Source organism: Megascapheus bottae, chromosome 15, assembly GCF_031878675.1.
Source record: "Megascapheus bottae isolate mThoBot1 chromosome 15, mThoBot2.hap1, whole genome shotgun sequence".
Lineage (NCBI taxonomy): Eukaryota > Metazoa > Chordata > Mammalia > Rodentia > Geomyidae > Megascapheus > Megascapheus bottae.
This window is the reverse complement of record NC_143523.1, coordinates 22,920,026-22,936,715: the sequence shown is the minus strand read 5'-3', so window position 1 is coordinate 22,936,715 and position 16,690 is coordinate 22,920,026. Positions and strand designations below refer to the sequence as shown.

The window sequence follows — 16,690 nt, the reverse complement described above, 5'->3', positions numbered from 1 at the left end:
TAGGCCACCAACCTGTCTGTAGGAAAGCAGAAAGATTCAAATTGTAAATGATTGCTCAAGTGGAAGATCATTTTCTGGGGAACCTCAGCAGTCTGGATGTGAATCACACTGATGAACGGTAGGACTGGGCCCCGAAGTAAACCTGGGTCCCAGATGTAAAAAGTCTTTAACTTACCACGTCTTGATAGTCGTCTCCTATTTCTTGAATGGCTTGAGCACACATATCCCCAGAGACCAATGTAAACATTATTCAATAGACCTCAGTTTAGAAAAACACAGCTTGTCATATATTTAGTGTTTAACATTCCAGTGCAGGCAGTATCTTAGCATTAGACCTTCCCTCATTCACGAGTACCAGTTTAGAAAGGAACACATACACATACAGGATACTTGATAAAACTGTGGCTGAAAAGACCATTTGAGTGCCAGACAGCTGGTTTTATCCCACAATCAACCAACAAACTAGAACTATCACAAGGGAGTCAGGACAGACCGAGCACAAATTCTCTGTAAATCTGAGGAGACCATACAACTACTGTTCCCAGTTAGCCTCGAGCCACATTTCAATACGAAGGAACATTTCCACCTCTTGCATCAACCTGTGCTCTCCTTGTTTTGGACTGCACTCTCTCCAGAGGGTTCGGGAGCCTCCTCACGGGGAGTGGAATTTTCTTCTCCAGTCCTAACACCTGAATATTTCAAAGCACAAGAGGAGTCCACGAACATGTTAGGGATGTTGCTGCCAAAGTAGATCTTACTGTTAGAAGCAATGGCTTGGTACTTTTTGAGCTCCAGATACTCAGGGGTCAATTTGTGCTGTGTGGAAGCAAGCAAGAGCAAAGGAATCAGGACACTTGTGTCACAACATCTCCTTTCCTCTCCAATCATTTCTCCTACTGTTTTCTTGAATTTCTGAATGTTTACCCATTAATGCGCTCTTTTCACTCACTCTGGAGTGGAGCTAAGTTTCTGATTTACACTGTCTTCAATATTAGGTACTTAGGGGGCAGAGGCAGGCAGTAAAGTTACTGTTCAAAGCAAGCCAGGTTAATATTAGTGACACCTTATCTCAAAATCAAAACAAAAACCAAACAAAACAAAACACAGAAAAAACCCTGAAGGGCTGGAGTATAGGTCAAATGATAAAACCTTCCTTGGTGTGAGGCCCTGAGTTCAATCCTCAGAAAAAAAAAAAAAAGAAAGAAAGAAAAAGAAAAAAAAAGTTCCATTCTTATTGCTGGAAAAGTTGTTTACTTAAAATTCTCATTGTAGGCCAGGAGTTTGGCCTATTGGTAGAGTGCTTGCCTGGCATGCACAAAAACCTGGGTTCGATTCATCGGTACCACATACAGAAAAAAGCTGGAAGTGGTGCTGAAGCTCAAGTGGTAGAGCTCTAGCCTTGAGAAAGTCCAAGGACAGTGCTCAGGCCCTGATGAGCTCAAGCCCAGGACCGGCAAAAAAAAAAAAAAAAAAAAAAAATTCTCACTGTAATAGAAAGGGGTGTTGGGAAACAAATAATGCTAACTATGGATAATAATACTCGGACAGTAACTTAGGGCCTGTAAGAACTCCTCCCAGTCCTAGGGCTTGAACCAAAGGCTTGGGCACTGTCCCTGAGCTTTCAAAGCTAGTACTCTTACCACTTGAGCCACAGCCCCACTGGTTCAAAGCCAGAAAAGTCCATGAGACTCTTATTTCCAACTAACCACTAGAAAACCAGAAGTGGTGCTGTGGCTCAATGGGCAGAGTGGTAGCCTTGAGCTCAGGGACAAGACCAGACTGAGTTCAAGCCCCATGACCAACAAAAAAGCCCTTTACTCACCCACATCACTATTTCTATATTCTGACATCAATTTTTGCTTGTTTTCTACAGAACTTCAATTAAAAAAATATTTCCAAATCTATATTGGATTCCAAAAGTACTGACAATTCAAATTCTTTCAACAAACTGCATCTTATCATTTCTTCTAAATGCAGACAGTTGTTCTTTTATAAATTAAAAGTTCAAGCTATATACCTTAAATTGTGATTCTAATCTTTCAAATTATATCAAATACTTCAGCTGTCTCTATACGTACCTTTTACCTGCTTCAATGCACTCTATAATAACCTTATACACAGGGACAAACCTTTTCCTTTTCAGAATTTTATCAGGATTTTAGTTGCCTTTTAATTAGCTCTATACTCTTTAATCAACTTACCCAGTTTTTCATATAAAAACTGTTCATCTATATATCACCCAACCTCCTTTCTCAAATTATCATACAGTGAATTCCTTAAGACTGTGACAATTTTTTAATCTAACGAATCTAAGAAGTATTCAGTTGGAAGCATTTAGGGGTGTGTGGGTGCGTGTGTCTTTAAGCACTAAAGACATTTAGTAGGCAAGATGTCAGGGGTACAGGATATCACATAATACATGACAACCTTTAACAATGAAGTATTCTACTTCTTTGCATGAAAAGATTTTTTCTCATAACAAACACTGCTCCAAATAATCTCAGTTTCTACCCCTAAAAAATACCTTATCTGGAAAGCAATTCTAAATGAAGTCTACTCTTCTTGTCACTCCTTCAGGAAATCTTCAACTTTATTGAGCCCTCATGTGCTACAGCATAATGGAATGGACTTTTGGCACTTGATCGGCACTCATATCTGTTTATCTTTGTCTTGCTTCATACTTCCTCCCTTACCTCCCTGGTTTATATACTACCTATACTACCACCTAAAGTTGTTTTTTTTTTTTGGGGGGGGGGGGGGGAGAAATAGTACCAGAGGTGGAACTCAAGAGCCTGGACAATGTCCTTGCCACAGTATCAATTCTGGCTTTTTCTGAATATGTGGTACTAAGGAATCAAACCTAGGCTTCATGCATGTTAGGCAAGCACTCTACCACTAGGCCACACTCCTGGCGTTAAGTCTCTACTTTTATAAGGAACTACAAGTTTCTTACCCAATGAGTAAACAATTTGTCTTGTGAAGGAGCTGGCTGATTCTGGATGATTGGTTGGTCACTACCTCTCTGACACTACACAAGATCACCTCTATCATATGAAACCCACAGAGAAGTGACCAACTATCTCTAGGAAAGTGGTATAAAGATTAGTAACCTTGGGCTGGGAATATGGCCTAGTGATAGAGTAATATGTGCCTAGCATGCACAAAGATCTGGGTTTGATTTCTTGGTAACATGTACATAGAAAAAGCCAGAAGTGGTGCTGTGGCTCAAGTGGTAGAGCTCTAGCCTTGAGAAAGCCCAAGGACAGTGCTCAGGCCTGAGTTAAAGTCCCAGAACTGGCAAAAAAATAAAAAAATAAATAAAAATTAGTAACCTTGTTTGAAGTGGCATATTTATGTGCAGCATAATACTCAGCATCTGCTTTTGCCTTTTCACGGGCTAGGAATGCAGCATCTAGGAAGTAAAAGAGAGTCAGATGTTTAAAACAAGGAAAAACGCCAATCTCTCAGCTGTGTCAGTTTTCCTGCTGCTTAATATTTCAATTGTTTACTTTAAAGTGTTATAGTTTTGGAAGTTTTCAAATTCAAATCCCTGGATAGCTCCCTTTCAAACGAGAATAATCTTTTCACTGTTGAAACAAAAACAACAGGCACTGCCCAGTGCCCTGCAGACTTGGCTGAGGGTCGGCGCCACCGCAGGGTTTCAACAGAGTGCGGGTGGACTCCGCACTGCAGCTGCCGCCATACCATATGGGCAAGATCCGCCCGGAAGGCCCACATTAAACTGAAAAGAAGATGACCCTGTATGATGACCTAGGAGTAGAGACCAGTGACTCGAAAACTGAATGCTGGTCCAAAAACTTCAAACTTCTACAGTCTCAGCTTCCGTTGAAGAAGGCAGACCTCACTCGAGCAAAGAGCCAAAGGACAAAGCAAAGCATAGTCCTTGCCCCTGTCCTTGACCTGAAGAGGGGCGGTTCCTCAGATGAAGGGCAGATTGTGGACACACCACCACATGTAGTGGCTGGGCTGAAGGACCCTGTTCCCAGTGGGTTTTCTGCAGGGGAAGTTCTCATTCCCTTAGCTGACAAATATGACCCCATGTTTCCTAATGATTGTGAGAAAATTGTGAAGTGCCAAAGAGAAGAACGGCAGAGCCAGCATGAGCTGGAAAGACAGAAGGAAATAGAAGAGAAGGAAAAGACATGAAGCTAGTGGGTTTTCAAGGTGGCCAGATCCAGATTCTGATGAAGATGAAGATTAAGAATGAAAGAGAAGGAAAAGAAGTATGGGCAGAGCTGCCATTGCCCCACCCACTTCTCTCTCTCTCTTTTTTTTTTTTTGGCCAGTCCTGGGCTTGAGCTCAGGGCCTAAGCACTGTCCTTGGACTTTCTCAAGGCTAGAGCTCTACCACTTGAGCCTCAGTGCCACTTCTGGCTTTTTTTCCCTATGTATGTGGTACCGAGGAATCGAACCCGGGTCTTCATGCATGCTAGGCAAGCACTTTAACCACTAGGCCAAACTCCCGGCCCTTCTCTTGTAGAGAAAGACAAGGAGTTACCCTGAGACTTTCCTTATGAAGAGGATTCGAGTCACATTCTTCCAAAGCCGCAATTCCCACTCCCATGTATGAAGAGCCCGACAGGCCCAGGTCTCTTACCGGGCCCAGCAACTTGTTCCTTGCTAACATGGGGGCACAGTAGCGCATAAGATCATGCAGAAGTATGGCTTCCATGAAGGCCAGGGGCTGGGCAAGCATGAGCAGGGGCTGAGCACCACATTGTCTGTGGAGATGACCAGCAAGAGGGGTGGCAAGATCATCGTGGGTGACGCCACAGAGAAGGGAGAGGCTCAGGATGCATCCACGAAGTCCGATTCAAATCCATTAACAGATACTTAAATGCCCTACTAGAGTGTTTCTCCTGAGTGTTTCTCTGGTGCAAGAGAAATAGATGAAGACTTGGAAGTTGAAACCAAGGAAGAATGTGAAAAACATGGCCAAGTTGGAAAATGTGTGATATCTGAAATTCCTGGTACCCCTGATGATAAAGCAGTTAGAATATTTTTAGAGAATTTGAAAGAGTTGAATCAGCAATTAAAGCTGTGGTGGATCTGAATGGCAGGTATTTTGGTGGACGAGTGGTAAAAGCATGTTTCTACAATTTGGATAAATTCAGGGTCTTGGATTTGGCAGAGCAAGTTTGATTTTTAAGAACTAGAGTCATTCCTGATGATTCTCAAATAAGCTACTGACTGAGCAGAGAGAAAGGCCTTAGCTCCATGGCTGCTGGACACTGAGACTCTTGGAAGGACTTCCAAGGGACCTGTTGATTGATCTCTTTTTTATTTTGTGGTTTTTTAATATAGTATACAAATCCTTAAAAAACAAAACAAAACAAAAACAACAAAAACACCAGCTCAGAAAACAAAACAAAACACCCTCAAAATTAACCAACCAACCAACAAAACCAAAACCAGGCACTGGTGGCTCACACTTAGGAATCTGAGATTTGAGGATCGAAATTCAAGGCCAGCCTGAGGAGAAGTCAGTGAGATTCTTATCTCCAATTAACCTCCAGATAACAGGAAATGGAGCAGTTGCTCTAAATGTTTGTAAAGCACTGAGCAAAAGAAAAAAAAAAAAGCTCAGGGACAGTAACTAGGCCCAGTTCAAGCCTAGGATCTGCCCAAAATAAGCAAAAACAACAACAACAACAAAACCCTATTTCACCAAAAATCTTATCTACTCCAGAGGCTATAATCTAGAAGATCACAGTTAGAAGCCAGCTCAGGACAAAAGAGGCCCAGAAGGGCCAGGGCCTAGTGGTAGTGTGCTTGCCTACCATGCACAAAGACCCGGGTTCGATTCCTTCTTACCACATACACAGAAAAGCCAGGAATATTGCTGTGGTTAAAATGGCAGCATCAGCCTTGAAGAAAAAAACCAAAGACAGTGCTTAAGTCCTGAGTTCAAGCCCCAGGAGTAGACAAAAAAGGTCCAGAGGATTACAGATTCCAGAAAAACAAGCAAAAAACCAAATTGGAGCCATAGCCAAGCTGAATAAGTATAAGATCTTGAGTTTAAATATTGATATAAAGCCAGGTACAGTGGCTCACACCTGTAATCCTAGCTACTCAGAGGCTGAGATCTGAAGGTTCAGGGTTCAAAGCCAGCCAGGACACTAAAATCCATGAGACTCTTATCTCCAATTAATCAAGGGGTAGGGCGGTAGCCTTGAGCTGAAGAGTTCAGGGACAGCACCCAAGCCCAGAGTTCAAGCCTCAAGACTGATCAAAACAAAAAAACAAAACAAAAATTGATATAGGCAAAGCAAAACAAAACCTGAAACCCAGATCTGAAACTTTTTTTCCTCCCCCAGCTAATCTGTTGTTATAGCTGTTTTTGACAGATAAAAAAAAGAAACTAGTAGCACTGTGGCTCAAAGGGTAAAGAGCTCACTTTGAGCTGAAGAGCTCAGTGTCAACACCCAGGCCCAGAGTTCAAGCCCCACAACCAACCAACCAAAAAAAAAGAAAGATGGGAGTTTTGTTATTTTATATGTTCTTCTTTTTTTTTTGGCCAGTCTTGGGGCATGAACTCAGGGCCTGAGCACTATCCTTGGGCTTTCTCAAGGTGACAGCTTGGCCACTTGAGCCACAGTATCATCTCCAGACATTTTTTTTTTCTTCTATGTATGTGGCACTGAGGATCAAACTTGGGTCTTCATGCAGGCTAGGCAAGCACTTTATCACTAGACCAAACTCCTGGCCCCTCCTTTTTTGAAATCCTAGGGCTCGAACCCAGGGCCTGGGCACTGTCCTTGGGCTTTCTCAGGGCTAGTACCCTACCACCTAAGCCACAGTACCAATTCCAGCTTTTGTGTATGTATGCTGTACAGGGGAATCAAACCCAGGACTTCATGCATGCTAGGTAAGCACTCTATCACACTCCAGGCCCATATTTTATATAACCTTACAACCGATACTGAATAATTTTTTTTCTTTGGTCAGTTGTAAGGCTTGAACTTATGGCCTGGGCACTCTCTGTTTCTTTTTTTTTTTCTTGCTAGGCTTGGGGCTTGAACTCAGGGTCTGAACATTGCCCTTGGATTTTCCTCAAGGCTAGCACTCTAGCACTCTACCACTTGAGCCACAGCATGTGTAGGATACCAAGAAACCAAACCCAGGTCTTCATGAATGCTAGGCAAGCATTCTACCATTAGGTCACCAGTGCTTGAACTCTGGGCATGGGCGCTGTCCCTGAGCTCTTTAGCTCAAGGCTACTGCCCTACCCCTTGAGTCATAGCCACACTTCTAGTGGTTAATTGGAGATAAGTTTCATGGACTTTAGTGCCCACGCTAGCTTTGAACCATGATCCTCAGATCTTAACCTCCTGAGTAGCTAGGATTACAGGTGTGAGCCACCATGCCTGGCTACTGGCTGCGTTTTTTTCCCCCAGGCTAGCTAGCATTCTAGCCACAGCACTACTTCCACTTTCAGTTTTCTGGTTGTTTACTGGAGTTAGAGTCTCACCAACTTTCCTGCTAGGGCTGGCTTTAAATTACAATCCTCACATCTCAACCTCCTGAGAGCTATTATAAGCATTAGCCACTTGTACCTAGCTAAGTAATTCTTATAATTCAAGGCTAAAGTAATAGCTAATAAGATCAAATTTAAGCAAGGATATGAAAAGTTGAAGTGCCAGAGTCACAAACCAAAGTTAGCACTACATATATAATAGTATTTTAGGGCCCAGGAGTTTGGCCCAGTGGTAGAGTGCTTACTTAGCATGCATGAAGACTGGGTTTCAATTCCTCAGTCCCACACACACATAGAAAAAGTCAGAAGTGGTAATGTGGCTCAAGTGCTAGAGCTCTAGCCATGAGAAAACCCAAGACAGTGCTCAGGCCCTGAGTTCAAGCCCCAGGACTAGCAAAAAAAAAAAATTAGCATTTTAGCAATTTCATCTATGATATCAGACCAACTACATCTTCCAGATCAGAGTTATTATATGGTCTTCCCACCCAAGATAATCCAGAGTTGATCCCTGAAGCCAAGTAGCAGATCTGGACAGCAGAGCCCCGCATACTCTGAGGTACCTTCAATTTCAGAAATGCGCTTTTCAGTTTCTTTCTCCATCACCTTCTGCTGAAACCGAATTTTTGCCACTTGCGCAATCTTCTCTGCTTCTATAATTATACAACAAAAGAGAACACATTAAAAATGATGAAATTTCATTAACACTTCTCTCCATCATGTGGGAACAACCAATGAGGTCTTCTAGTTCTTGAAAGATGTTTCTTTTAGTTCCAGAAACATAGTGGAGTTGGCTAGTAAGAAAACACTTCAGCTAATGTCTTTACATTGAACATTAAATACCAAGTGGTTTTTTGAAATGCATGGCAAGCTTACATGAGAATGAGATATTCAAGTGACATAAACAAAGGGAGAACTGAGAGGCTCTTATGGCAGTTATGGGGGAGGTAAACAAAGGGACAAAGACTTGGGTAATGTAATGGCTCAAGTAAGGTAAGATAGGCCTTGCAATGTGAGAACTAAGAGTACAACTTAAAACTCAAGAAATCTAAAGATGCAACTTTAGTGGAATGAAGACTAAAAACTCTATCTGCCAGCCCAGTGATAGCTATCCTCTACCTAGATACATTAAATAACAGAGGAACTGAAGGACACTGAAATACAGAAAGAACTGCTAAAAGCAAGCAGAAAGACTAATTATTCAAGAGGAACAATTAGAATGATGACATATTTGTAATAAGATAATAGAGGCCAAATAAAAAGGTAATAATACTGGCAAAATGATAAAATTAGTTTGGTGTGGAATTGTAAGCTAAATTATCATTTAAAAATAAATAAAAGTGTTTTTAGACCAATGATGACTAAACAAGTTCTCTACTTCTTAGCATTCATGGAAAAACAAAAAAACTATAAGAAAAAAAATGCCAGAAGCAATGCAGAAGAAAAAAATGACCATACATTTGTAAATCAAAGTATTAGTAAATAATCAATAATCATCATGTGGTATAATCAATGAGAAGATAAAAGTAACATGAAACTAGGAACACAAGAACACAATAACACAGGAGGAGGGCAGAGGTAGGAGTTAAAACAGTCTATGTATTGTTCAAAAAGAGAATAAAGTGAATACTAACAAGCCTTTGTCAAGTAAACATGTTAACATTTCAGAGATGATGACTACTATATATTTCAGAAACAAGAGTGTAAAATTTTCAGTCTAGTAAAAAAATAAAAGACAATTCAATCAACTGAATATTAGAAATGAAGGGGGAAGGGAAAGTAGAGGGAAAAATGCATGATAAACAGCACAAAACTGAATGATGCAAACAAAATCTAAATATAGCAATAACCACAATAAATATAAAAGGACTAAAACTCACCAGTTAAAAGACAGATTCTCACATTTTGGTTAAGATAACAAAATCCAGCTATATGCTGTTTATAAGAGACACACCTAAAACAATGACATAGAAAAGTTGAAAGTAAAAGGATGGGAAGATATATACCAAGAAAAAAATAACCAAAAGAAATCTGGCATAGCTACATTATCATTGGACAAAATAGATAATAAGCCACAAAGCAGTAAGGAAAAAGAATGCTGGGCTAGGCACTATTGGCTCATGCCTTTAACCCTAGCTACTTAGAGGCTGAGATCTGAGGACTGCAGTTTGAAGCCAGTGTAGCTGAAAAGTCCATGAGACTCTTTTTTCCAGTTAACCAAGATAGAAGTAGAGCTGTGGCTCAAGAGGCAGAGTGTTATCCTTGAGCACAAAAGCTCAGGGACAACCCTTAAGCCCCAGTTCTAGACACAGACACACACACAAAAGTAAAGGATGCTAAAAAAAAAAAAATTACAAATCAGTAAGTACATGGTCATTACAATTTATAATGACCATGTATTTAAACACATCTTTCTTAATAATTGATAGCTCATGAAGAGAAAAACAATACAGAAGATGTGATCAATACAACTCATAAGCTTAATTGATCTATTCAGAACTCTGTATTTAACAAATAAGAGAAATGGGGAATATACACACACACACACACACACACATTTTTCAAGCACACATAGAACATTACAAGAAGAACCATGGATAGGTGTAGGTGGGCTATGAGACAAATTTCATACTTAAGAATTCAAGTATCACTGCTGGGTGCTGATGGTTCATGCCTGTAATCCTAGCTACTCAGAGGTTGAGATCTAAAGATTACAATCCATGAAACTCTTATCTCCAACTAACCACTTAACTACTCAAAAACCAGAAGTGCTGCTGTGGCTCAAACGGTAGTCTTGAGCACAAAGAGGTTCAGGGACAGCAAGCATCCAGGTTCTGAGTTCAAGTACTGACAAAAAAGGAAAAGAAGCAATAATTCATGTATATCATTTCTTATTCATTTTATTTACTGTGTAAAATTGACACTGAAAGTCAACAAAAAGGGAGATGTTTAAAACCTATTGAATCAGAAATTTCAAATTATACTATAAGTAACTCATAAGTCAAAAGATAAAATTATAATTTTTTTTTTTTTGCCAATCCTGGGGCTTAGCCGCCTGGGAGTCTGTGAGACTTTTATTTCCAATTAACCACCAGAAAATTGGAAGTGGAGCTGTGGCTAAAAGTGGTAGAGCAGGGGCCAGGAGTTTGGCCTCGTGGTAGAGTGCTTGCCTAGCATGCACGAAGACCTGGGTTCGATTCCTCAGTACCACATACATAGAAAAAAGCTGGAAGTGGTCCTGGGGCTCAAGTGGTAGAACTTTAGCCTTGAGAAAGTCCAAGGATAGTGCTCAGGCTCTGAGCTCAAGGCCAGGGCTGGCAAAAAAAAAAAAAAGTTAAATGTCTCCATAAAATAATAAACAAACAAAAAGTACAAACACAAATACAATTAGAAGAAAATGGTTTTCACAAGTGAGTGCCACCAGACTTACAAAGAAGAGGTATCACTTATACAAAATGCTCTAGAAAAGAAGGAATGGGGCCAGGAGTGTGTGGTTTAATGGTAGAGTACTTGCCAAGCATGCGTGAAGCCCTGGGTTGGATTCCTCAATACTACATACATTAAAAAAAAAAAGCCAGAAGTGCTGCTGTGGCTCAAGTGGGAGAATGCTAGCTTTGAGCAATAGTGCTCAAGGACAGTGCCCAGTCCCTGAGTTCAAGTCCCAGGATTTACCACACAAAAAAGAAAAGGAATAAATGCTCTTCAAATAATTTTGAAACTAAGAGAACCATGATTAAAAAATAAAAATTGCTGGGCACTGGTGGCTCACCTCTGTAATCAAGAGGCTGAGATCTGAGGATCCCCATCCACAGGCAGCGTGGGCAGGAAGGTCCATTAAACTCTCATTTCTAGTTAAGGATAAAAACCTGAATGTGGATCTGTGGTAGAGCAAAAAAGCCCAGAGAAAGAACTTAGGATTGGAGTTCAAGCCCCAGGAGTAGCACATACCAAAAAAGTAAAAATACAAACCAAGATGGGCACAGCGACTCACACCTGTAATCCTAGCTAATCAGGAGGCTGAGATCTGAGGATCAAGGTTCAAAGTCAGCCCAGGCACAAAAGGACCTGAGACTCTGAATTCATCTCTAGAAAATGGGAAGTGGGGCTTGGCTCAAGGGTAGGGCAGTAGTAGCCTTGAGCTGAAGAGCTCAAGGCAGAGTTCAAGCCCCACAACATGCCCCCCCCCCAAAAAAAAAACTGAACCAAAGATACCCAAAACAAAGGAACAAAACTTTATGCTAATAATGTAAGACAATTGTAAATTGATGTAATTTACACAAAAGGAAAAATTCAAAAGCAATTACCAGCAAACCATAAACAAGGAATTTATCATAAACTTTCTACATTATGACTGAGTAGGTCTAACCCAAGAATAAAAAGAATATCCAGGAGCTGCGAGTTTGGCCTAGTGATAGAGTGCTTGCTTAGCATGCATGAGGACCTGGGTTCAATTCCTCGGTACTACATACATAGAAAAGAGCTGGAAGTGGTGCTGTGGCTCAAGTTGTAGAGTTCTAGCCTTCAGAAAGACCAAGGATAGTGCTCAGGCCCCAAGCTCAAGCCCTAGACTGGCCAAAAAAAAAAAAAAGAAAAAGAATATCCAGTAACAGAAAATCTAGTAATATAAGGCAACATATTAACATATTTAAAAAAGAAAATTAAGAGGCTAGGAGTTTGATCTAGTGGTAGAGTGCTTGCCTAGCATGCACGAAGACCAGGTTCAATTCCTTGGTACCACATACATAGAAAAAAAGTGTGAATGGTGCTGTGGCTCAAGTAGCAGAGCACTAGCCTTGAGAAAGCCCAAAGATAGCATTCAGGCCCTGAATTCAAGCTCTAGGACTCGCACAAAATAATAATAATAATAGTCATAATAATAATGATAATAAATAAAATCGATGTATCGCCATCAAAAAAAAAAAAAAAGAAAGAAAGAAAAGTTAAGCCCAGAGTAGTAGATCATGCCTGTAATCTAGCTACTCAGTAGGCTGAGAATTGAGGATTGCAGTTCAAAGCCAGCCCAGGCACTAAAGTCTGTGAGACTCTTATCTCCAATTAACCTCTAGAAACTGGAAGGGGGGGCTGTTGCTCAAGGGGTAGAGGGGTAGAGCAGTAGCCTTGAGATGAAGAACTCATGGACAGTGTCCAGGCCCAGAGTTCAAGCCCCATGACCCACAAAAGAAAAAAAAAAGAAAAATTAAAGCTAGTGTTAGTGGCTCAAGTCTACAATCCTAGCTACTCAGGAGGCTGAGATCCAAGGATTATGGTTCAAAGCCAGAAAAGTTCATGAGACTCTTATCTCCAACTAACCATCAGAAAACTGGAAGTAGAGCTATGGCTCAGAGTGGCCAACCCCTCAGTTTAAGCCCCATGACCAACAGAAAAAAAAAAAAACAAAACACCAAAAAACTTATAGAATATATATGAATAACTCCCTAACAAATGTGCAAGAACTTTAAGGAAACTACTACTTTTTGAAAGACATTCATCAAAACGCAGAAAAACATATTTGCAAGACAGTATCCTAAGTATGATAATTCTCTTCAAACTGATTAACACATTTAACACAATTACAATAAAAATACCCACACAAGTATTTTACAGGATTCTAGCAGGAGGAATGAAGTGCCTAGAATAGTCCACGACAAATAGGAACACTAAGGAACAGTCAACAAATAGGAGATAGCAGGACTAGATACAAGCCCCAGGACCAGGAAAAACAAAAATAAAAAGAGTTCAAAGACAAGTAACAAATGGAAAGACATTTGTAATGTATTAATTTTTACTGCCTAAAGAATTCCTCTAGCCAGGTGTGGTGGCTTATGACTGTAATCCTAGCTGTCAGGAGGCTGAGATCTGAGAATCATGGTTCAAGGCCAGCTTGGGCACTAAAGACTATGAGACTCTTACTCCAATTAACCACTAGAAAACTGGAAGTGGCACTGTGACTCAAGGGATAGGATTGTTGCCTTGAGCTGAAGAGCTGAGGGACAACACCCAGGCCCAGAGTTCAAGCCCCACAACTGACCAAAAAAAAAAAAAATTCCTCCAAACCAGTTCAAAATACAATTAAATATTAGGCTTGAGATATTAAAATTATGCCATACGATATCCAAAATGAACTGGCGTAAATATTTGAGTACGATAATGTTGAGTCCTCAAAGCTGGAAAACACTGAAGAAAAGGGAAATCAAGTATGGTAGTATAGAAAGGAGAACTCCATCATGTTGAAGAGAGGTAAGATGAAAGGGTTAGAGAGCATTGTTAGTAGGATCAATTTTAAGATACATGCTCTATGGCTCAACAATTTTATTTCTGAGGTATGTTTTCTAGAATAGTCCTCAAATTACTTGTTTGAAGTATTTTTTTTCTGTTAGGATTCAAGAAATTATATATCACAATAAAAACGAATTCTAGAAAAGTGAAATTCAAAACCAAAATACAACAAAGCACTGGTATCTCATTTCTAGCTACTTGGAAAGCGAAACTGAACACAAAATCTCAGGGATCACTCCAAACCCGTTAGTTCAAGCCCCAGGACTGGCATACAAGCAAACATTTCTAACTTAGTCCTTAGTAACCTATACTCATATCTCATTGTGATCCTGGAAAAAGCTAGTGGTAAGAATAGAAAGCCATATCACATACTAAATAATGTTCCAATCATAAAAATGCATGGGAAGACCTGGAAAAACACATTATCATAGTCTTGTTTACAAAAAAGAAAAACAAAAATTAAACTTCAGAATTTACTAGAAGCTGGGCGTGGTAGCTCACGCTCGTAATCCTAGCTACTTGGGAAGCTGAGATCTGAGGATCTTCGTTCAAAGCCAGCTTGGGCACTAAAGTCTGTGAGACTCTTATTTCCAATTAACCACCAGAAAACCAAAAGTGGTGCTGTGGCTCCAGAGGTAGGGTGGTAGCCTTGAGGTGAGGAACTCAGGGACAACACCCAGGTCCAGAGTTTAAGTCCTACAACCAACCAACCAAAAAAAAAAGTAATTTACTAGAACAAATTAAAGTGTACTTATAAAATTATACAACAGTTAAAAATGAACTACATGCTAGGCGTGGTGGTTCACGCCTAAAATCCTAGCAACTCAGGAGGCTGAGATCTGAGGATCAAGGTTTAAAGCCAGGCTAGGAACTAAAGAAGAGACTCTTATCTCCATTTAATCACTAGAAAAGGGGTAGTAGGGTTGTGGCTCCAGGGGTAGGACGGTAGCTGTGAGCTGAAGAGCTCAGGGACAGTGCCCAGGCTGAGTGCAAGCCCCATGAGGTAATTTTATATCATTTTTATAATTTCAAATAAGTAAAATAATTTTGTAAACCTTATTAGTGAAAGTATAAATACATGGATAAATATATATCACATACCAACTTTAGAACAGAAGCCACTTGAGAAGGTCAAGAAATAAGACTGGACAAGAGTAAAGAAGATTTTTTGTTTTCTTTAAAGAAAACACCTCAAAAAAAAAAAAGGTAAAATCTTAAGACTTCATTATATACTTTTCTATGTATCTGGTACCGAGGAATCAAACCCGTCTTTGTGCATGTTAGGCAAGTACTGTACCACTAAGCCAAACTCCTGGCCCCCATTATATTCTTCTTTATCCAGTCCTTTATATCTGAAATATTTAGTGATAACATTTATTGGCAATTCTGAAGATGAATTCTGAACCTTTTTTTTTTTTTGTCAGTTGTGGGACTTTGGATTCTGAACTATTGAAGACAGCAGTACCTTAACTAGATTTAACTAGGCATATGTAAATATCAGTGACACATGCTGTAATCTTGAGCTCCAGCCAAAAATTTTTCTACTTCACAGAAACTAAAGTTGTTCATAAACCCTACCCATTCTCCCTACTCTTGAAAGAAATAAAAGTGACAACCAATGACTGATGAAAGAGCCATGGAAGGTCAATGCATACCCCGCCTTCACTTATTTTTACATTTTACAGGCTTGAGGATATCTGTAACTATAACATCTCCAGAACTCTCTACACATGATGCTCTCTTATTTGAGTACTCTCAATATCCAACATGAGACTAACCAAGAGCAGGACAGACTTAATACATACATACTTAAAAGACATTCCTAAATTAATTAAAGTACCTATAACAGCCTTTTTCCTCTCCGTCTCAGCTTCTTTCTCTACAACCTTTTGTTTCTGTGCAGCTATAAGAAGTTTTGTCTTTTCAGCTTCCCTGTGAAGCAAAACATCATGAAAATTAGAAATTATTTTTTCTGTGTTAGAGATCAAACTCAATGCCTCATGTATGTCTGTATGCTAAACAACTACTCTATCACTAAGCTACCCCTTCCAGTCCTAGATTTTAATTTTTTTTTTTTTTTATTTTTGCAGGCAGTGGGTCTTGAATTTAGGCCCTTATACTCTTGTTGGGCAATTTCCCTCATGGCTGATGAGCCATGTCTCTACTTCTGATTTTTTGCTGGTTAACTGGAGATAAAGAATCTCATGGATCAGTCTGCCTGGGTTGGCTCCAAATCATTACTGTAATATCTCAGCTTCCTGAGCTGCTAGGTATGAGCTACTTTGTGCTTGCTTGGGTGGTAGTGCACTGTTGTGAACTATTGTAGAGTTCCTTTCACACTTTTCTGCCGGGGCTGGCCTGGTGCTGGAACTGTGCCAATATAGGTGAAGAAAGGCAATTTCCTGCCCCAGTTGACTTCAAACTGTGAGATACAGTTTGACCTCACTCTCCTAAGTATATAGAACTACAGATGTGAGCCACGAGGACTCTGAAAAATGCTTCTTTAATATGTGATCATAGCTAGTAATTCAAATCCTTCTTATTTCTCAGTAAGAACATTGGGATTCAATATGGTAGGCCAGGGAAGTAACTTTATTTCTAATGAATCTATAGGATTATCTGTCCGAAGTGATCAAGAGATAAGAAAAAAAAGTTAGGGCCAGGAGTTTGGCCTAGCGATAGTGTGCTTGCCTAGCATGCACGAAGAGCCAGGTTCAATTCCTCAGCACCACATACATAGAAAAAGCTGGAAGTGGTGCTGTGGCTCAAGTAGTAGAATTCTAGCCTTGAGAAAGCTCAATGACAGTGCTCAGGCCCTGAGTTCAAGACCCAGGACTGGCAAAAACAAAAACAACAAAAAAGCAGAAAACTAATGAGTCTTATGGTTAAAGACACAAAATTTGGTAGTATTATTAATAT

At 40.1% G+C, this 16,690-nt stretch overlaps 1 protein-coding gene and 1 pseudogene across 2 annotated transcripts in view; one reads left to right on the top strand and one right to left on the bottom strand.

The window, feature by feature from the left end:
* Positions 1-264: 264 nt before the first annotated feature.
* The window catches only part of Erlin1 (ER lipid raft associated 1), a 35,072-nt gene continuing 18,646 nt past the window's right edge, over positions 265-16,690 (bottom strand). For both annotated transcript variants that reach the window (XM_090346082.1, XM_090346084.1), the window contains 4 exons: positions 15,612-15,703; positions 8,059-8,148; positions 3,333-3,412; positions 265-816 (listed from right to left, as the gene is read on the bottom strand). In XM_090346082.1, the coding sequence (XP_090202208.1) occupies positions 595-816; positions 3,333-3,412; positions 8,059-8,148; positions 15,612-15,703 (484 nt within the window). In that variant the 3' untranslated portion in view covers positions 265-594. The remainder of the gene's footprint in view (positions 817-3,332; positions 3,413-8,058; positions 8,149-15,611; positions 15,704-16,690) is intronic.
* Positions 3,754-5,163, top strand: LOC150053959 (splicing factor 45-like; annotated as a pseudogene).